This window comes from Aotus nancymaae, unplaced genomic scaffold (genome assembly GCF_030222135.1).
Source record: "Aotus nancymaae isolate 86718 unplaced genomic scaffold, 86718_ANA_hifiasm-v0.15.2.pri h1tg000081l, whole genome shotgun sequence".
In the NCBI taxonomy this organism is placed as follows: Eukaryota; Metazoa; Chordata; class Mammalia; order Primates; family Aotidae; genus Aotus; species Aotus nancymaae.
The window spans coordinates 1273588-1295552 of record NW_026988496.1 but is presented as its reverse complement, the minus strand read 5'-3'; the positions used below and the strand labels follow the sequence as shown (position 1 = coordinate 1295552).

General features: G+C 41.4%; 1 protein-coding gene across 7 annotated transcripts in view; it reads left to right on the top strand.

Moving 5' to 3' along the window:
- TAF1 (TATA-box binding protein associated factor 1) overlaps positions 1-16314 on the top strand; it is a 91665-nt gene extending 75351 nt beyond the window's left edge. For 2 of the 7 annotated variants that reach the window (XM_064369001.1, XM_064369000.1), the window contains exons 35-39: positions 915-1040; positions 2132-2233; positions 2514-2670; positions 3594-3771; positions 6765-8959. In XM_064369001.1, coding sequence (XP_064225071.1) covers positions 915-1040; positions 2132-2233; positions 2514-2670; positions 3594-3771; positions 6765-6987 — 786 coding nt within the window. In that variant the 3' untranslated portion in view covers positions 6988-8959. Of the gene's footprint in view, positions 1-914; positions 1041-2131; positions 2234-2513; positions 2671-3593; positions 3772-6764; positions 8960-16187 lie in introns of those variants that run through there. The other 5 variants (XR_010339684.1, XM_064369005.1, XM_064369002.1 and 2 more) reach the window with 5 other exon arrangements.
- Positions 16315-21965: the final 5651 nt, after the last annotated feature.

Genomic DNA, 21965 nt, shown 5'->3' with positions numbered 1-21965 from the left:
CGTGAGCCACCGCGCCTGGCCTATTTTGATTTCTTTCATATCTGTAGTGTCTGTATTTGTGTTTATATACACACTTTTAAAATGAAATATGATCAATACAGTTTTATGTCTTACTCTTTTCACTTTACATTATATTGTGAGCACTTTAGTCCCTTTTGCCCTCCTGTCACTGAATAGTCCATTTGCTAAATCCCTGTTCTTTCCAGGGGAGAAAACAGGGAAGGGATGTATAATTTATTGAGTACCAGGCATTGGGTAAGGAACTTATACATCTCTTAATTCTCGCAACAACCCTGTGAGGTAGACATTATCATCCATATTTTTTTTTTTATAGTTGAGTCAACCAAGGCTTAGAGATGTTAAGTAATTTGTTAGTTACTCAGCTAGCAAGTATTGGAGCCAGGACTCAAACCCAGGGCATTTTACTCCAAAGCCTATGGTTTTTCACCATGCCATTTTGCTTTATAGCATCCTCTGATAGGCTCATAAACTATCAAAGCATTCCATGCTCTTGTTGGAATTGAAATTCCTTTATCTCATTTCTTCTTAGATGTCTCCTAATCAAACAATCAAAATAGCACTGATATGAAGCCTTGGGCCTAAAAACCAAAAGACAAGGCTTAGAAAAAACTAGGTTATTGACCAGAAAGGCTGTTAGGACATAAAATTGTCCCATAGCTTTGGTGCATTTCTGCTTCAGGCTTCTGATTACATGCATCAGGCACCTGTATACTAGAATAGGCAACATTTATGAGTCCCAAAAACTTGTCTGTGAAGCTGTGTCAAACTGCGTTTCTCTTTAACTGAATTGCTCTGCATGATCTTTTTCTGCAGTAAATGCTTTAAAGGGGAATTATCTGTATTTGTTTTCCCTTTCCTAGATAAGAAGCTAAATTGTATGTTTTGTGCCACAGCCTCCTGATTTGTATGATACCAACACATCCCTCAGTATGTCTCGAGATGCCTCTGTATTTCAAGATGAGAGCAATATGTCGGTCTTGGATATTCCCACTGCCACTCCAGAAAAGCAGGTAACACAGGTAGGATTTTCTTTTTCTCTCTGTAAGATTGGTATTATGCCTGCAAGTGGGGCTAGAGGAATGGTGGTGGTGATATGTGACATATGTCAAGAATGACTGGGCCCTTTGGCCTTGGGAATGAAAGCTTAGAAATGGGATTTCAAGGCCGGACGCGGTGACTCACGCTTGTAATGCGAGCACTTTGGGAGACCGAGGCGGGCGGATCATGAGATCAGGAGTTCGAGACCAGCCTGGCCAACACAGTGAAACCCCGTCTCTACTAAAAGTACAGAAATTAGCTGGGCATGGTGGCAGGCACCTGTAATTTCAGCTACTCGGGAGGCTGAGGTGGGAGAATCGCTTGAACCCGGGAGGTGGAGGTTGCAGTGAGTTGAGATTGTGCCGCTGCACTCCAGCCTGGGTGACAGAGCTAGACTCCGTCTCAAAAAAAAAGAAATGGGATTTCAAGGTGGGATGGTGGCAGGTGGCGTGACTGGTGTTATCTTCTGTCTGTCCCCATGGGCAGAGTCAGGCACAGCAGAACTTTAGGGAAAGCACAAGTACAAAAAAAGTGTATGATGCATCAGAGTAGCCTGACAGGTGACTAGAACAACCAACTGCACTCAGACAGTTCAAAATAATTGGCCTACTTTATGTGTGTTATAATTTAAATTAAAATTATTTATAAAATAATTTTAAAAATTGGCCTTTTCTAGAGGTATCAGAAGATACTCCTAGTCTGAAGCCAGAAATGCTATAGCTATTCTCAGTCAGGGTTCCACTGGAAAGTGTAAAACCCAGGAGAGTTTTTCTAACCCAAAGAGTTCAACACAAGCTATAAGGAAAGTTTGGGGTTAGAAAGGAAGAGTCTCTTTGTAATGATATAGTAAGAGTAGACTAAGTGCCTTTCCTATTCTTTGGGTTTTTTACTCTGGCTGTGATTTCCAAAGAATGGGGGAAAATGCGCATGCCTTGAGCTGTGTAAACAGCCCCCACTAGCAGTGGAGTTGGCTGGGATATCAGGGAGGAGCATCCATCCTGGGTGAGAGCCCTTGGTTAACTCCTCCTACAGGCACGTCCCTCAATGATGTGCTATTTGTGTTCTTACTCAGATGCGCCAGGGCCGAGGTAGGCTGGGCGAGGAAGACTCTGATGTAGATATTGAAGGGTATGATGATGAGGAGGAGGATGGGAAACCTAAGACTCCAGCCCCAGTGAGTATGCTTACAGAAAGCTTATGGTTACGTTATACTCTTATATGATAGGAGCCCCATCAGTACAGGGCAGGCCAAATCCTCAGGTGATATCAGGTGGTCTCCTTAGTGAGCCCCAATCAGACTTTAATCCTTGGGACCAACTAAACAATCTATCCACCAAAAATAGTTAATTTCTTGTGAGGCAGCAAGTGGAGGGGTGGGTGAGGGAGGTGCCTGGTGGTGGCTTCTGGTGTCTGGTCAGTTGATAGGACTTTGACCCCCAACTGGTCTGATTCAGGAATGTGAAGATGGAGATGGTGATCTTGCAGATGAAGAGGAAGGAACTGTACAGCAGCCTCAAGCCAGTGTCCTGTATGAGGATTTGCTTATGTCTGAAGGAGAAGATGATGAGGAAGATGCTGGGAGTGATGAAGAAGGAGACAATCCTTTCTCTGGTAGTCCTCGACAATTGCTTCTGTTCCTTTGTAACTCACTGTAGCACCCTCAGGACTGGACCGGATTGGCACTCTTGACCACATATGCTTTTATTGGAAGCTGCCTCTTTTGTTGATTTCCTATTAATAGACCTGAGAGTACTGAGCACTCACGCATAGGGTGATCATATTCATTAGCAGGAGGTACGAAAGACAACAGTGGAAAAGACAGTGCCTAAGTAACAGCTTTGATTTGGATACTTGTTAAAGGCTGGGCACAGTGGCTCATGCCTGTAATCTCAGCACTTTGGGAAGCCAAGGCAGGAGGATCACTTGAGACCAGGAGTTTTAGACCAGCCTGGGCAACATAGTGAGACCAAGTCTCTACAAAAAGTAAATAAACAAAAATTAGCTGGGTGTGGTGGCAGATGCCTATAGTCCCAGTTACTCAGGAGGCTGAGGCAGGAAGATCGCTTGAGCCCAGGACTTCAAGGCTGCAGTGAGCCATGATCATACCATTGCACTACAGTCTAGGCAACAAAGTGAGACTCTGTCTCCAAAGGAAAAAAAAAAAAGATGAGAACAGAGTGGCAAAGTGTTATATTTGGCAACAGGGAAGGAAAATTAAGAAAAAAAATCCTGTTTGGGGATGTTTTGTGGATTAATGGCAATGGCCAGGGAAAAGTATGGGGGGAGATGGTAGAAAAAATACAGCTAGATTGGCCTGAGATGGAAAAGGAAATTTTTATTTGGATTCAGATTCTAAACTACAAACCTTGCTACTGTTGACTCTAGGCAGTTATAAGAGAGGCCTTTGAGGTGAGGCGTATAGGCAGGATTCCTGTGTAGATGTGTGAGAGTGACTAGTTGGGGAAGATCAAGCCAAAGATGTTAATTCTGTCAAGCTTAACTCTTGATGAACCAGAATCTGTCTCTTTTAACAGCTATCCAGCTGAGTGAAAGTGGAAGTGACTCTGATGTGGGATCTGGTGGAATAAGACCCAAACAACCCCGCATGCTTCAGGAGAACACAAGGATGGGCATGGAAAATGAAGAAAGCATGATGTCCTATGAGGGAGACGGTGGGGAGGCTTCCCATGGTTTGGAGGATACCAACATCAGGTAATCGGCAGCAACATGCTACAGGGCTGTGGCATCAGTGTCCAACTATGATGACAAGGGGCCCAGCATCAGATTACTTTTCATCCGTCAAACGTTTCCTGGGCACCTACCTACTAGGGCCAGGCACTGTGCTAAGCCCTGGGGATACACAGAGGAGCAAAACATATCCTGCCTTTGAAGAGCTCACAGACTAGTGAAAGAGACTGACACAAACAAATAATTATAAATACAATGTGATAAATACTATAGCATAAGTAAGACAAAGTGCCAAGGCACCACGGGGGAAGGAGTGTCTCACTCTGCTTGGAGTTATCAGGGAAAGTTTCACGGGCAAGGGAACATTTGAATTAGGGCTTAAAAGATGAATAGAAGTTTACTAAGTAGGTATTATGGCAGAGGGTAGGGAGATCTTTATTGATGGAACAATGTGTTCAAAGACACAGAAATAGAACACATATGTTCCAGAGCAAATGAAAGTTGTTGGGGAGTTGAGGCTTCAGAAGTAGCAAAGGGGATTATATTGTGGAGGACTTCAGAAGGCATGCTAAGACATTTGGACCTTAACTTGTGGGTAATAGGAGTCATCAGTTTAAGGAAAAGGAAGTAACATCAAATTTGTGTAACTTAGGACATTGTGGGACAGATGATGAGGATATCAATAGGGACCTGTCAGGAGTGGGGAAAATAAAGGGACATAAAGAGGTAAGGAGGTTAGATGAATGATGAATGGGAATGTCTCTAGTAGAGGAAAGAGGAAGAATATGTATTAGATGGGGTAGTAAAGGAGGAAAAAATGGATTTGGATTTGGCTTTGGACATGTTGGATTTAATATACCTATGATACATCTAACCAGTAAGCAAATAATATGCAAATAACATTGTAAACAAATTTTTTTATTTCAGCACATATTTATCATAGGTACAGAAACAGCTAAGATATGGTCCCTTCCTTCAAGGAGCTCAGTCTAGTAGGAAGCCTAAAACAGGTAAACAGGCAATCACAGAGTAATATGAAAAGTTCTGTGATAAGCAACCATAGGGTTTTTCTAGGACTTAGGTAGAGGTGGGGGAGGGGAGCTGGTTAGAGAAGGAAACTGAGCCAGATATGAATAGGAATTAGCTAAATGAAAAATAGCAATAGGCATTCCAGAGACTAGGAAGAGCATTTATGGACACAGGCATGAAATACTTTTAGAGAACACACGTAGCTCAGTGTGACTGGAAATTTTTGATTGATCCATGTAAGATCTATAATTCATGTGATAGAAATGATTTAAAGAGGAAGGTAAATACCAAATCATGAAGGGCCTGAAAGTTCTGGGTAGTCATTGAATGAGGTTAGTATGATCAGATTTACATTTTAGAAAGATTGTTCTGTGCCCCAAAAGAAAAATGGGCAAAGGCACGAACTAATTTACAAAAGAAATGCAAATGACCAATAAATATATGAAAAAATAACTTTCAGCCAGGCGTGGTGGCTCACACCTGTAATCCTAGCACTTTGGGAGGTCGAGGCAGATGGATCACAAGGTCAAGAGATCGAGACCATCCTGGCCAACATGGTGAAACCCCATCTCTACTAAAAATACAAAAATGAGCTGAGCGTGGTAGTGCACGCCTGTAGTCCTAGCTACTTGCGAGACTGAGGCAGGAGAATCATTTGAACCCGGGAGGTGGAGGTTGCAGTGAGCCGAGATTGTGCCACTGCACTCTAGCGTAGTGACAGAGCGAGACTCTGTCTCAAAAAAAAAAAAAAAAAAAGAAAGAAAAATAACTTCCCTAATAAAGAAATGCAGTAAAATCACGAAGTGCAATTTTTTACCTATCAAATTGGTGATTAAAATGAATAATAACGCCTAGTGTTTGGAAAGGGTATGAGGAAAAAGATAATCTCAAACTACTGGTGATAATGTCAGTTGATAAAATGGGGTGGTTTGGAGAGAGTCTTAACAATTTATCATCATAAATAAAAACATTTAAGAATGTGCATCCCCCTTGGCCCAAAAAATCCACATCTAGGAAATCATTTTATGGGAATAATTAACACACCATCAAGATGTTTGTGTAAGGATGTTTATGACAGCACTGTTTCTAATAGTGGAAAAATTGGAGACAGCTTAAATGTCCTAGTGAGAGAGTGTTAAGTCATGTTACAGCCATATGGTAGAATACCATGTAGCTATTAAAATTATACTATAGACATATGTTTATTGACATAGAAAGATGTTCATTATAATCATTAGTGAAAAAGGCAGATTGCTGGAGCGTATGTAGAGTATCCCGATTTTGTAAATTAGATAAAAGTGTTTAAGCATCTAAAGTGCACAAAAAATTTTGGAAGGTAATATACCAAAAGGTTATCTCTGGATGATGAAGTTATTGATGATACTTTTTTTTTTTTCTGGTGTATGTTTAATTTTTTTAACCAGTGGACGTGCATTACTTGTGTGATTTTTTTTTTTTCAAGTAAAATTAAGAATAAACAAACAAACAAAAAATAAAGAGCACTCTGGCAGAAGTGTGAAGAAGTAATTGGAAGAGAGCAAGACTGGAGGCATAACGACTTATTTCAGTAGTGCAGGCCAGAGATAACAAAGGACTAAGCCAAGGCAGGCAGAGTAGGAAAGGAAAGGAGGGGATAGAGACAAGATATATCAAAGAGAGAATCTTCAGGACTATTGACTAATTGAATACTGTAAGTGGTAGATGAAACCATGAGGCTGACAGAGCATTTATGGTCATGTAAGATGGCAGTGTGTTGTTCAGCTGTAAGGGAGTTTCTTTCATTCAGGTTCTTGTGTATATGAAGTTGGCAAGTTGAAGTTTTTGAACAGGATTATTTTTCTCTCAGGGACATGTAGAACAGTCCAGAACCAGTCACTTTAGTATCCAGGGGAGGTGAGATGGGCTGATCATTTGGTGGCACTAAGAATGGGAATGATCAGCTAGAGAATGGTGTCCGAGCTTGAGAGATGACATGTTTCTCTTCTCAGTTATGGGAGCTATGAGGAGCCCGATCCCAAGTCGAACACCCAAGACACAAGCTTCAGCAGCATCGGTGGGTATGAGGTATCAGAGGAGGAAGAAGATGAGGAGGAGGAAGAGCAGCGCTCTGGGCCGAGCGTACTAAGCCAGGTCCACCTGTCAGAGGACGAGGAGGACAGTGAGGATTTCCACTCCATTGCTGGGGATAGTGACTTGGACTCTGATGAATGAGGCTTCATTTGGGCCTCCTTGGTCAGCCTTCCCTGTTCTCCAGCTAGGTGGTTCACCTTTCCCCAATTTGTTCGTATTTGTACAGTATCTGATCCTGAAATCATGGGATTAACTAACACCTTAGCCTTTTTAAAAGTAATAAGTAAATGATAATGAATCACCTCTCCTGATCTTCCTGGGGCAATGTCACCCTGTGGTTTAAAACAAAGCAACCCCCTTTTCCCTACCACTATCAAAAAGAGCAAGCTCATTCTTCCGTGTCCTCCTTTAACTCCATTTACTGCTTTTGGTATAATTTTTCCCTGGGGAAGGAGGGGAAATTATGAAAGAACTAGTAACTTTATGTCTTCTTGAGGTATTAGGAAATTTCTGGCCGGGCGTGGTGGCTCACACCTGTAATCTCAGCACTCTGGGAGGCCGAGGCGGGCAGATCACCTGAGGTCAGAAGTTCGACACCAGCTTGGCCAACATGGCGAAACTTCATCTCTACTAAAAATACAAAAACTAGGTAGGCATGGTGGCGCATGCCTGTAATCCCAGCTACTCGGGAGGCTGAGACGGGAGAATTGCTTGAACCTGGGAGGCAGAGGTTGCAGTGAGTGGAGATCACACCACTGCACTCCAGCCTGGGCGAAAGAGTGAGACTCCATCTCAAAAAACAAAACAAAACAAAACTATTTCCAAGCATGGTATTATCTCACTTTTCTAATTTACAGGCTGGAACAGATGAGAGCCCTCCTGCTGGGACAGAGAATTGGGTTCTAGTGGACTCTGTGCTACACTTTAAACCTATGAGACAACCCGCCCATTATTTTATTATTTAATTATGCAATGCCTAGTTCCTAAATGGATTTGAGGCAAATGACCGTAAATTTTAAAACAGCCTTTATGTCAGAAATGATAATGTTGCCATCTAAATGTTTTCTGTCCCCCCCCCCCCGCCCCGCCCAAGGGGAAATGGTAGGAAAATGGTAAGTTTCTTAGAGCAAAGACTGTCTTCTGTTTCTTTTCATGCTTAGGATATGGTTCTGTGCATAGTAGGTACTCAGTAAATGTTCGTAGAATCATAAAATCCTCAACAGATACATTACTGAGCATCTGCTTTTCATGATAAGCACTCTATCAGATCCTTGGGATGCAAAGGTAAATAAGAGAAACCCCTTTTATCCAAAGAGCTCACCATCGAGTTGGGGGAGGGGAAGTGGAATTAAAAACATGTTAATAAATCATCATAGTACTGTGAGATAAGTGCAGTTAAGAAGCTAGCTATAAAGTCTAGGGGAAATAGAGGAGTAATCATGTCTGAAAAATCAGGGAAGTCTTCCCTAGAGGTAATTTTTGATTTTGAAGAATTAGTAGAAGCTTGCCAGATGGAAATGTCCAGGCAAAGTGTAATATGAAGTGGAAAGGTCACAGTCTAGAAATGGCAGAGTGTGTTCCTAGTTTGTTTGTTTGTTTGTTTGTTTGTACCTGCCTTGTTCCAGGAAGGATTTAAGGTGGTTTATATTCCAGTCCTTTAATGCTGGAATGGCTAGAGATGAAACTGAAAGATGGGCAGGAACCATATAATCACGAGCTTTGTGTTTGATGTTAATGCGTATGATTTTTATATTCTGGGAAATAAGCTCTCAGAGGAGTGATATAATCAGGTTTGTGTTTTATAAATCTGTGTAATGAATGAAGAAAGAAATTGAAGAATCACATGTAACAGATACATGTGATCCCATTTTTGTAAAAGACAGAACCATGTTTCTTTATATGTGTTTATATATACTTGTGTATGCAAAGTTCAAGTCTGAAAGGATATGCTAACTGTTCACAATGATAAGCCCCCCAGGAACGGGATTGGAGGGGAGTGGGCTTCTGTGTTTGTATGTGTGCAGGGTGGGATATTGTGCTTTTGTTTCTGTATTCTTTGAATTTTTTTACAAGTATGTATTATTTTTGTAATAAAAATTTTTTTAAAATTCCAGCAGTAGTGTGGAGAATAGTTTGGATGGATCTAGTTCAAGTAAGAGAGAATGGATCCTGAACTGGGGCTATGGCATTGGGATGGGGAGGAGGGGGATAGATTTGAGAGATCTTTAGGGAGTAGTAGGACTTGGCATTTGGGGGTAGAGAAGGAGGAATGGAAGGTGGCTTCCAGAATTTTGGTTGGGGGGATTGGGTGAATACATGGTATTCATTGGTTTATTTCAACATTTATCATGCCACCTATTTTGTTTTTTTAGATGGAGTCTCCCTCTGTTTGCCAGGCTGGAGTGCAGTGGCACAATCTGGGTTCACTGCAACCTCCGCCTCCTGGGTTCAAGTGATTTTCCTGCTTTGACCTCCTGAGTAACTGGGATTACAGGCGCTCATCACCACGCCAGGCTCATTTTTCTAGGCTGGAGTGCAGTGATGCGAACTCAGCTCACTGCAACTTCTGCCGCCCAGGTTCAAGCAATTCTTGTGCCTCAGCCTCCTGAGTAGCTGGGATTACAGGTGCCTGCCACCACACCCAGCTAATTTTTGTATTTTTAGTAGAGACAGAGTTTTGCCATGTTGGCCCAAGCTGGTTTCGAACTCCTGACCTCAGGTGATTCACCCACCTTGGGCTCCCAAAGTGCTGGGATTACAGGCGTGAGCCACTACGTCCAACCGAGACGGAGTTTCGCTATGTTGGCTAGGCTGGTCTCGAACTCCCGACCTCAAGTGGTCCACCTACCTCAGCCTCCCAAAGTCTTGGGATTACAGGCATGAGCCACTGAACCTGACGAAGCCACCTGTTTTTATAAGCAGCCTGCCAGATGCTGATATAGGAGTAAGATGAGTCCCTGATTGCAAGGAACTTAGGGTCTAGAATGAGAGGTAGGTATGTAAATGAAGAAGTCTAATAAAAAGTGATCATTGCAATAAATATTTACAAGAATCCCTAGTGAGGAAAAAGTTCTTGACTCTACGAAGTAAGAAAAAGAATGCTTCACAGAGAAGACCCTTAAAATCATGGAGAGTGGAAAGGAATTTACCAGATTGTCATAGGGGTGGGGGTGGGAAGGCATTCTAAGCAGAGGGAACAGAATGCTTAGCATGACACGTTCATAGAACTACAAGTAGTTATGGACAGCTGGAATGCAGGGAACATATGTAGTATAGTGATCACAAGCTCAGAATCAAATGCTCATTTTAAAGTGATCACTCTGGCAGCAGTATGAAAGTAGAGTGGAGAAGGGGTGATGCCAGATAAGACATAATGGAGGCCAAAACTGTCACTGAGGCATTGGCAGCAGGGATGGAATGAGTGGTATATCTTGATGACTGATTGGATAATGGAAAGTAAGGGAGTGGAACCTAGGTTTCTGATTTGGGTGACTGGATAAATGGTGATGCCATTTACTGAACAGGTTGAGGGTGGAAGCTAGGGGAAACAACTAAGCTTAGTTTGAAGCATGTTAAGTTTGAAGTATGGTATGTATAAAGTATAGGATTTGTACAATCTTGTAAGTAGGTGAGATCACCCAGGAAGCATGTGTAGAGTCAGAGTATGGAGGATAGACTCCTGGTGAAGACCAGTATTTAGGGGTAGTCAGAAATAGAAATCCTGAAGAGTGGTGTTTCTCAAACCAGAGAAGGGATTTAATGAAGGGAAAAAAAGACAATATATTTACCACAGAAAATTAAAATAAGTCAAGCCCAAGAGAGAGCATTTGGATTTGTCAACTAGTAGTTCCCTGGTGACCTGAGCAATCAAAAGCAGTTTTGGCAGAGTAGTAAGATTGTAATCCCACCAGTAGTGGGGCAAGGAACAAATGGGAGGTGAGGAAGTGATGATAGAGATCATAGACTACTCTTTTTTTTTTTTTTTTTTTAAACATAGAGACAGAGTTTCTCCATGTTGGGTCAGGCAGGTCTCAAACTCCTGACCTCAAGTGATCCGCCCACATTGGCCTCCCAAAGTGCTGGGATTACAGTCATGAGCCACTGTGCCTGGCCCATGGACTATTCTTTTAAGAAACTAGGGAGAGGGAGAGTCTTAAGATGGAAAATAAGTATACCTGTGTAGGCTTGGGGAAGAAAGCAAGAGAGGATAATTGTTGGAAGGACCTGTGAAAACGGGAGAGGGTGTTAGCTAACATAGGTAGAGATACTGCCTTGAGAGATCTTCTACCCTGAGAGAAAAGAATGGATGTAGTTATATATCAGTGCGTATAGGGAGATAGGAAATTGAGGAGTTCACGCTTCATAGCTTCAGCTTCCTCTGTGAAACTAAGATCATCCTTATGACAAAAGTGAAAATGGGACTAGGGGCTTGAATACTTGTCCTGTAGGGTATAATGAGAAACTGGAAACAAGCTAAATGTCCATCAGTAGCAGAGAGGTTGATTTATGGTATATCCATTCAGTTAAAAAGTGTGCAGCTGCTAAAAGAATGAGGAAAATCAGCTGGGCGTGGTGGCTCACGCTTGTAATGTCAGCACTTTGGGAGGCCAAGGTGGGTGGATCATTGGGCGTCAGGAGTTCAAGACCAGCCTAACCAACATGGTGAAACCCCATCTCTACGAAAAAAAATACAAAATTGGCCAGGCATGGTGGTGTGTGCCTGTAATCCCAGCTACTCAGGAGTCTGAGGCAGGTGAGTCGCTTGAACCTGGGATACTGAGGTTGCAGTGAGCCGAGATCGAGTCATTGCACTCCAGCTTGGGCAACGAGTGAAACTCTGTCTCAAAAACAAAAAGGAAAATCTATATGTGCTAGGTGAAAAGATATTCTTGGGAAAAAATTAGTAGGTAGTGTTTGATTTCATTTGTTTAGAGGGCAAAGGGGAAGAAATCCATGTTTATATACCCAAAGAAAAGATTGGGCAAGATGTACTTCAGACTATTAACACCTCTTAAAAGTGAGGTGGAATCGGGAGTGGGGATTCATTTTTTTCACTTCAGACCTTTCTAAGTAAGTTTAAGCAGGCTAGGCGTGGTGGCTCATGCCTGTAATCCCAGCACTTTGTTGGGGCCGAGGCAGGTGGATCACCTGAAGCCAGGAGTTCGAGACCAGCCTGGTCAACATGGCAAAACCCCATCTCTACTAAAAATACAAAAATTAGCTGGGTGCAGTGGCACGTGCCTGTAGTCCCAGCTACTTGGGATGCTGAGGCAGGAGAATTGCTAGAACCTGGAAGGTGGAGGTTGTTGTGAGCCAAGATTGGGCCACTGCACTCCTGCCTGGGTGACAGAGCGAGATTCCATCTCAAAAAAATAAGTTTAAGCATTTTTGTTTTTAATTTTACAATAGTCACTGATGAAAATGGGAGTTGGAGCTGACCAGGGATCCATGAAAGGATTACTGGATGCTTTATGTACAAGGGAGGTTAAAGACTTAATTTAAAATGATGCCAATTTATTGTGGTGTGATTTTTTTTTTTTTTCTCCAAAGGTACTTAGCAGCACCACTGGTCAGGGTGTAGAAGCACATATGGTAAAGCAGTCTGGGGTGAAAACCTGGTTATAAGGAATAGATTGGTGAATTTCATTTCAGTAACCCTTTCTTGACTACTCTCTACCAAGCACTGTGCTAGGTTCTGTGAATACCGCTCATGGTCTAGTGTTAAGACAAGTCCATGCAAGAGTGTGATAAGTGAAATGATAAAATACATATGGCATACTCTGAAGGTACAGAGTAATCCCAACTCTGGATCTAAGGGAAACCTTTCCGGAGATTACTAGCTTGAATTAGGCAAAGAAAGCAATAGGGGTAGGGAATGGGTATCGTTGCAGGCAGAAAAAATAGCCTGTGCAATGAGCATGTGACTAAAGAATTAGGAATGGTTAGAGCATGGTGCACATGGAAGGGCTGGCAAGAATTGAAACTGAGGAATTAGCCAGGGTCCAGATTTTGGAGAGCTCTGTATGCTTTGCTAAAGAATTTGGACTTTATCCTAAACGTAGTGGGGATCTGTTGAAGGACTAGGATCATTTCAGCAGCAATTCAGAATGTGGATGGTAGGAGCATTTCAGCAGCAATTCAGAATGTGGATGGTAGGAGAGCAGGACTGGAAATGGTTATGGCAATCATTAGGTGAGACACGAGTTAGCTGTAAGGCAGGAACAGTGGTCAGAGATTTGAGAGAATTTAGGAGGTAGAATATATTTAAGATTTGATAACTGATTAGATGTGTCAATATTCATTGAGTCTAATGGATACCAGGCATTATTCTAGATCAGGGATATCCAATCTTTTGGCTTCCCTGGGCCACACTGAAAGAAAAATTGTCTTGGGCCACACATAAAATACACTAACAGTAGCTGAGGAGCTTTAAAAAAATGTCTGCATAAATCTCATAATGTTATAAGAAAGTTTATGAATTTGTGTTGAGCTGCATTCAAAGCCTTCCTGGTCCGCATGTGGCCTGTGGGCCACAGGTTGGACAAGCTTGTTCTAGATACAGCAATGAATAAAACAGCCCCTTCCCTCAAATAGGTTAGAATTTAGTGAAGGAAGGAGACAATAAACAACAGTGAGAAGTACTATTTAGAAAATAAAAGTGGGCCGGGCGCGGTGGCTCACGCCTGTAATCCTAGCACTTTGGGAGGCTGAGGTGAGTGGATCACCTGAGGTCAGGAAAGACCAGCCTGGCCATCGTGGTGAAACCCCATCTTAAATAATAATAATAATAATAAATAGAAAATAAAAGTGATGTGAGAGGGTGTGAGTGAGGGTGCTAGGTTTTTTGTTGTTTTGAGACAGGGTCTCTCTCACCCAGGCTGAGTGCAGTGGCCTCAATCACAGCTTGCTGCAGCCTCAGCCTCCTAGGCTCACGTGATCCACCTCAGCCTCCTGAGTACCTGGGACTATAGGCACGTGCCACCACACTTGGCTAATTATTTTTTTGTATTTTTTGTAGAGACAGAGTCTTGCTATTTTGCCTGGACTGGTCTTGAACTCCTAGACGCAAGCAGTCCCTTCTGCCTTAACCTCCCAAAGTGCTGGGATTACCGGCATGAGCCACTGCACCTGATGAAGGGTGCTAAAAATGGTCAGAGAAGACCTTGCTGAGTAACTATCATTGGCACGCAAATATACATGTATTACTTTGGTAAAGTTAAAACATTTTTTTAAGTGTGAAAAGGCAAGCAATAAAAGAACCTCGAAAGATACTTTGAAAGACTGTCCAGAAAAGTATGTAGAAACCAGGATATACTGTTTTTAGAGAAGCCAAAGAAGGAAAGTTTCAAAGGATGGAGTGGTCAGCAGTGTCCAGTACTTGTAGAAAGGTCAATCAGATAAGGACCGAAATTTGTCATTTGGATTTGGCAATTGGCGAGCCTGGTGAAAACAGTTTCTTTGGAATGGTGGGTGGAGCTGAAATCAGATGACAAGTAGGTTGAAGAATTGAATGAAAAGAAGTAGCAACAGTTTCTAGGAGCTTGATTTGATTAAATAATAGCTATTATTCTTTGTGCCAGCCTCTCCACAGAGAGCTCTACTTACCTGACCTCATTTAATCCTGAACCATGTATGAGATATGTATTATTCCCATTTTACAAATGAGGGAACTTGTTCAGGGTCATACAGATAGAGGTATTAGCCTTGCACTGGAGAAGAACTCTCTTTAAGGCCAGAAAGATGCATATATGTGCAGTAGGAAGGGGGTAAAACCATGCCTTTGCGCACTGTAGGCCCTGTTAAGTTTTGTCAGCCTGGCGTGGTGGCTCATGCTTGTCTGTAATCCCAGCACTTTGGGAGGCTGAGGTGGGAGCCCATGAGGATCACATGAGCCCAGAAGTTTGAGATCAGTCTGGGCAATAAGAGTCGTGGGAAATTTTCAGTGGGAATGGGGTAGAACCTGAGAAGATGACCTCAGGTTTATGTTTCCAAATCAGTGGAAATAGCCGAAAAGTATTTTTTTTTTTTGAGATGGAATTTCACTCTTGTCACCCAGGCTGGGGTGCAATGGCACAATCTTGGCTCACTGCAACCTTCACCTCCTCGGTTCAAGCGATTTTCCTGCCTCAGCCTCCCGAGTAGCTGGGATTATAGGCATGCGCTACCATGCCCAGCTAATTTTTGTGTTTTTAGTAGAGACGGGGTTTTGCAATGTTGGCCAGGCTGGTCTCGAACTCCTGACCTCCTGTGATCCACCCACCTTGGCCTCCCAAAGTGCTGAGATTACAGGTGTGATCCACCACACCTGGCCATCCAAAAAAAATTTTTTTTCCTATGGGTAGTTTAAACTTCATTTACAGATCTAGGGTCTTGGGAATTACATTACAATATTTGCTAAATATAATGATCTTTTCCCTTCCCCCAACTTTGAAAATAAACAGCTGGTGTGCTTGTTAAAAGGATACTGATTTTAGGCCTCAGTTCAGCCCTCTTGAGTCAGAATATCTACTGGAGAAGAGGTGGTAGTCTGTATATTTTATAGATGGCCCAAGTGATTCTTACTTGAGAAGTTTGGGAAACTGATCCAGCAACATTATCAAATTAATGTTATTCTCTATATCAGCTGTTCTTAAACTAGTATGCATCAAAATGGAGTAGAGATTGCTTATTGTGAAATTTCCATTCCTGGGCTTGGAATGTGCATTTATAATATGCACACCTGTAATTCTGATGCAGATAGTCTCTAAAACAGTAGCAACAGGCTGGGTGCAGTGGCTCACGCCTGTAATACCAACACTTTGGGAGGCCAAGGCAAGTGGATCACCTGAGGTTGGAAGTTCGAGACCAGCCTGACCAACATGGAGAAACCTTGTCGCTACTAAAAACACAAAATTAGCTGGGCATAGTGGCGCATGCCTGTAATCCCAGCTACTCAGGAGGCTGAGGCAGGAGAATCGTTTGAACCCGGGAGGCAGAGGTTGCAGTGAGCCGATATCGTGCCATTGCACTCCAGCCTGGGCAATGAGAATGAAACTCTGTCTCAAAAACAAAAACAAAAACCAAAAAACAGTAGCAACATTATTAATAATAATCCTTTGGTAAATACAAGTACTTTAGAAGAAATATATAAAAATTACTAGGTATATCATTGCAGATTTATCCTTTGCTTTTTAGTTAGTAACTTAATAGTTGAGGTCTTTTTAAGTAATGAATTGCTCTTAACATTTTATATTTCATCTGTCATGCATAAATTATGATTAAAATTACATTTGAATTCTACAAGCTGGTTTAAATCGATATAAAAGTTTGAAAATAGTTTCTTTTAAATTTTGCCTATATAGGTTTGGATTTTCCACATTTTGGGGACTTGGAATCTAGTGTTTTCAGCCAACTCCGTATTACAGCGTTTCATCTTGTTTAAATATTCGTTCATTTTAATTTACAATAAAATAAAAATGTACACTTGTATCTTGTGTTTGTGACTCTATTATGTATTACATAAGACCTTCCATTAACCAGAAATTTGGTTATCTTACGGTATATGTAAGAAGTGGTCAAATAGAGTAAACAGTTAAATTACATTTGAGTAGTTGGAGGCCATGTTATATCAATGATCACAAAATTACTCTCTCCTTGTGTTCCTTTTTCCTATGAAATCAGGAATACTTTAAAGGAAAGAAAAGGCTATAATGGGAAATTGGAAACATAAATAGTAAAAACTAGAGAAGTAGTACCCTCTTGGCTATAAATCAGTGCCTTAGTGAACCACTGTTACAGATGAAAATGTATAAAGGACCATCCTGGGCAACATAGCAAGAACATGACTCTACCAAAAAAAAAATATATATATATATATATATAAAACGGTAGGGGAAAAGCTTTAGAACCACTTACTTTGTCCCCCGTTTCTGACAGGGTTAGAAAGAGTAACCTTTTCAACTTACTTGACTCTCTGCTATTTAAAATAAACTATGACACAGTCAAATGAAAGCAGAACAAATACTTGAGAGCTCTCGACAGCTCCAAGTACTATAATACAGTTTCTTGATATATTTCCAAAATTCAAGTTTAGAGTAAGAATCAGGGGTTTTAAGAGGTTTGCTTCTCAATTCATTTTCTCTTCATTGTTTTAAACTTCGGAATTAAATTCTAAGTCAACAGATTTAAGATCACCAAGTAAGTACGGGGTCTCCTAATTTTAAGCAATACGTATCAGACTGGGCAGAATTTGTTTACCAGAAGGTGTAATATAAATTTTTTAAAAGGTAAGACAAATTTCTATTAGGCTAGGCATGGTGGCTTATGCCTGTAATCCCAACACTTTTGGAGGCTGAGGTGGGAGGATCTCTTGAGGCCAGTAGTTTGAGACCAGCCTGGCAACATAGACTTCCCCCATTATCGTCTCTACAAATAACTTTTTTTAATTAGCTGGGCATTGTGGTGCATGCTTGTGGTACCAGCTACTCGGGAGGCTGAAGAAGGATTGCTTAAACCCCAAGAGATTGAGGTTGCAGTGAGCCATGATCATGCCACTGCACTCCAGCCTAGGTGACAGACCCTGTCTCAAAAAAAATTTCTTACAATTAAACCAGAAGGTGTTCCCTTTAACTCAATTCTGGCATGATTATTTTTAATTGATATTTAGAAGTTATTACATAGTAAATATATCCATTCCATTAAAATACATTTTTATATCCCAGTGTAGCAAATTGACCTAATTTCAAGGGCTCTTCATTTTATAACAAATTCTAGGTTTTTCCATGCAAACCTCTAATTATTAAAGTTTCAAGCAGTTAGACTGCTTTTGCTTTCAGTTGGAGCTGTGTAAATAGGACTGCCTGGAGCTTTCCCTCGATGTCAAGTCTTACCATAGATAATGCCCTGAAACTTCAGAGGTGGTCTCTCAATAAGTGGCCTGTAAGTGGCCAGGTGTGGTAGCTCATGCCTGTAATCACAGCACTTTGGGAAGCTGAAGGAGGAGGATTGCTTGAGCCCAGGAGTTGGAGACCAGCCTGGGCAAGATGGTAAGACCCCATCACTACAAAAAATACAAAAAATTAGCCAGGTATGGTGGCACGCCCCTGTGGTCCTAGCTACTTGAGAGGTTGAGGTGGATCGCTTGAGCCCAAGAGGTGGAGGTTGCAGTGAGCCAAGATTGTGCCACTGCACTCCAGCCTGGGCAACAGAGTGAGACCCTGAATCAAAATCACATATATACGTGTGTGTGTGTGTGTGTGTAAGTGTAAGAGAGGCTATGCTGTCCTGTCCCCTCCCTCCAATATTCATTACAAAATAACTGCAAATTCCCATTAACTCACTTTTTTTCTCCAACATAAGCTAATCTTGTGCATTTTGCCAGGGACCTATTTGCTTGCCTAGTTTGAGTATGCTGCTATAGACTGTTCAGAGATGCTCATGTCCATGATTTACAAAATAAACTAAGTGACTGGTGACATTGTTCTCAAATTAAGATAGTATTAGTACCTAAGAACATGGCTTTGAAGTCAAACTCCTGTGCTTAAACTCAGACTCTTTAGGCAAGTCACCTGAGCCTTAGTTTCCTCATCTGTAAATATAGGACACTAAGATGGTTGTAAAGATTAAATGAAATAATTTATTGTAAAGTGCTTAGGATAATGTCTGGCACATAGTAACTATTCAGTGTGTTATTTTATGACATATAATAAATAATAATAATGAATGTAGGAGAAGAGAGGTGGATCTTCCCTTGTTCTAATTCCACAGCTCATCAATTCCTCAATCACAAGCTTCCAGTGTTGCAGTTCAAGTAGAAGAGCACAGCATGCTGGTAAAACAGTGAATGCAAAACTGTTGAGAGTTCCTTTAGTGCTGCCTGGAAGAAAAATTAAAATGATAATAATAATAAATAAATAAATAAATAAAACTGTTGAGAGTATATCCTCTTAGAGAAGACCAGTTGACCATCCAGTTAGTTGACCACTGATAGCATTCATCATAATTCATGTTTTCAAGTCTCACCAATCAGGTGTGTCCAAACCTTAAATCAGACTGATATCTAAACATTGACTATTAAGAATCTACAATGAAAAATTTAACAAATAGGCAAATACTCATATTTGTTGATCGGCATATTCTCTCCTGGTTGGCAAATCTACATGTCAGAAGATCAGAAGACTTTTTTTTGAGATGGAGTTTCACTCTGTCACCCAGGCTGGAGTGCAGTGGCGCAGTCTCAGCTCACTTCAGCCTCTGCCTCCCGGGTTCAAGTGATTCTCATGCCTCAGCTTCCTGAGTAGCTGGGATTACAGGCACATGCCACCATGCCTGGTTAATCTTTGTATTTTTAGTAGAGACAGGGTTTCACGATGTTGGCCAGTCTGGTCTCAAACTCCTGACCTCAAGTGATTCGCCCACCTCAGCCTCCCAAAGTTCTGGGATTATAGGTGTAAGCCACCATGCCTGGCTGACTGTAGACATTTTAATCAGAATATTGCTCAATGAGAAAATCAGAACCAGGCAGTGAATTGAATTGAATTTTTAACTTTTTGCTATGGAAAATTTTAAACATACTTAAAAGTAGAAAGAGTATAATGAACCTTCAAGAGTACAGTGAACCATTATCAAGCTTTAACAGTTAACAATATTTTGCCAGTCTTCTTTCATCTATTCAGCCTCCACCCTTTTTTTTTGGAAAGGTGCTGTGGTATCTTAAATCCCAGACATTTTATTTTACCAGTAAATTCTTCAGTATCTCTTACAGAAAAATTTTTCTAAAATTAATAACTCTTCTGGCCAGGCACAGTGGCTCATGCCTATAATCCCAGCACTTTGGAAAGCTGAGGCAGGAGGATTGCCTGAGCCCAGGAGTTTGAGACCAACCTGGGCAACATAGCGAGACCTCCATCTCTACAAAAAGATAAATAATAATAAAATGGGCTGGCGTAGTGGCGCATGCCTGTAGTCTAGCTACTTGGGAGGCTGAGGTGGGAGGATCGCTTGAGCCCAGGAATTCAAGGCTCCAATGAGCTATGATCACACACACCATTGCACTCCAGTTTAGGCAACAGAATGAGATCCTCTCTAAAAATAAACGCTTCTACCATTATAACATTTATCAAATAAGTAATAATAATCCCCTAATACTATCTAATACCCAATCTATGTTCAAATTTCCCCATTGTTTCTAAAATGTCTTTATACATTTGGCTTGTTGAAATCAGGATTTAGACATTATCTTTGAAGTCTTTTATATTAAGAGTTTAGGCCAGGTGAGGTGGCTCCGGCCTGTAGTCCCAGCACTTTGGGAGGCTGAGACGGGCAGATCGCTTGAGGTCAGGAATTGTAGAACAGCCTGGGCAACATGATGAAACCCTATCTCTACAAAAATTACAAAACTTAGCCAGGCATGGTGACATGTGCCCATAAGTCCCAGCTACTTGGGAGGGTGAGGCAGGAGGATCACTTGAGCCTGGAGGCAGAGGCTGCAGTGAGCCATGAGCCCACCACTGCACTCCACACTGCAGCCTGGGTGACAGAGTGAGACCCTGTCTCCACAGACACACACACACACACACACACACACATACACACACCAAAAAAAAAGTCCCACCAATCTTTTTCTTTCTTTCATGAGCTAATTATACAGGATTTTTTTTTAAATGGCATTTATTTCTCTTTTTTTTCTTTTGAGGCAGAGTCTCCCTCTGTCACCTAGGCTGGAGTGCAGTGGCACAATCTTGGCTCACTACAACCTCTGCCTGGCAGGTTCAAGCAATTCTCCTGCTTCAGCCTCCAGAGTAGCTGGGATTACAAGCACCTGCCACCATGCCCAGCTAATTTTTTTATTTTAATAGAGACAGGGTTTCACAATGTTGGCCATGGTTGGCCAGACTGGTTTCGAACTCCTGACCTCAGGTGATCCCCCCTCTTGGCCTCCCAAAGTGCTGGGATTACAGGGGTGAGCCAACTTGCCCAGCCTAAAAATGGCATTTATTTCTTGAGGAAGCCAGATGACTGAATTTCTCACGGTATGGCTGATTGTACTCCCAGTATTTTTCTGTACTATCAGTGGACATTTAGACCATCAATCCAGTAGGCTGGATTAGATTCAGGTAAAAATGATTTTATTTGTGTGGATCAAGATGCTTTATAAGTGATGGCATATGCTTCCTGTTGTATCACATGAGAAGGCATGTGATGTCTGGTTGTCGTGTTCAATGATTGTAATGCCTGGTTATCATCAAGCACCCATTTTCTCTATAGGGATGCATTTCTACCAGGACACTCCCCACTTCCAGATAGTGCTGGTGAATATTGATGAATTTGGCCTGTATTCTGGACTCTCATCTGATGATTTGCTTACTATCCTTATTCTGTTAATACATCATTTCATCAGATAGAGCTCAGTGTAGTTGCTGAAATAGAAGAGTCTTACCTACTGACACCTACTGATTTATTTGGGGTAATCCTGTGCTTATCCCAAATAAACTTAATTGATTTTAGAGTGTTAAAAATCTCACAGATCCCTTCCAAGGATGGCTTATTTTAGAAGCCTTAGATTTTTCCTTTATTATTTGTTAATAAAGGAAAATATAATTATTTATTATTTTTATTTTTTACAGACAGAGTCTTACTCTCCACCCAGGCTGGAGTGCAGTGGCACAATCACAGCTCACTGTATCCTTGAATTCCTCAGCTCAAGGAATCCTCTCACCTCAGCCTTCTGAGTAGCTAGAACTACAGGCTTGTGCCATAACATCTGGCTAATTAATTTTTTTGTAGAGACAAGGGTCTCACTATGTTGCCCAGGCTGGTCTCAAACTCCTGAGCTGAAGCAATCCTCCTGCCTTGGCCTCCCAAAGTGCTAGGATTACAGGTGTAAGCCACCACTCCCAGCCTTGGTTTTTAAACTATGAAATATTCCTTCAGAAAAATAATGAAGAAAAAATAAAATAAAATAAACTATGAAATGGTTCATGTGTAAAATAATATAGAATAAAAAAGTCCTAAATAATTATCCTAAAATATTATCCTAAAGTAATATAGGATATATTAGATATGGAAAATAATAAAACCATTAAATGTGTACTTACCACCTAGCTTAAGAAATCACATTTTTCCTTCAATACTTTTATTTT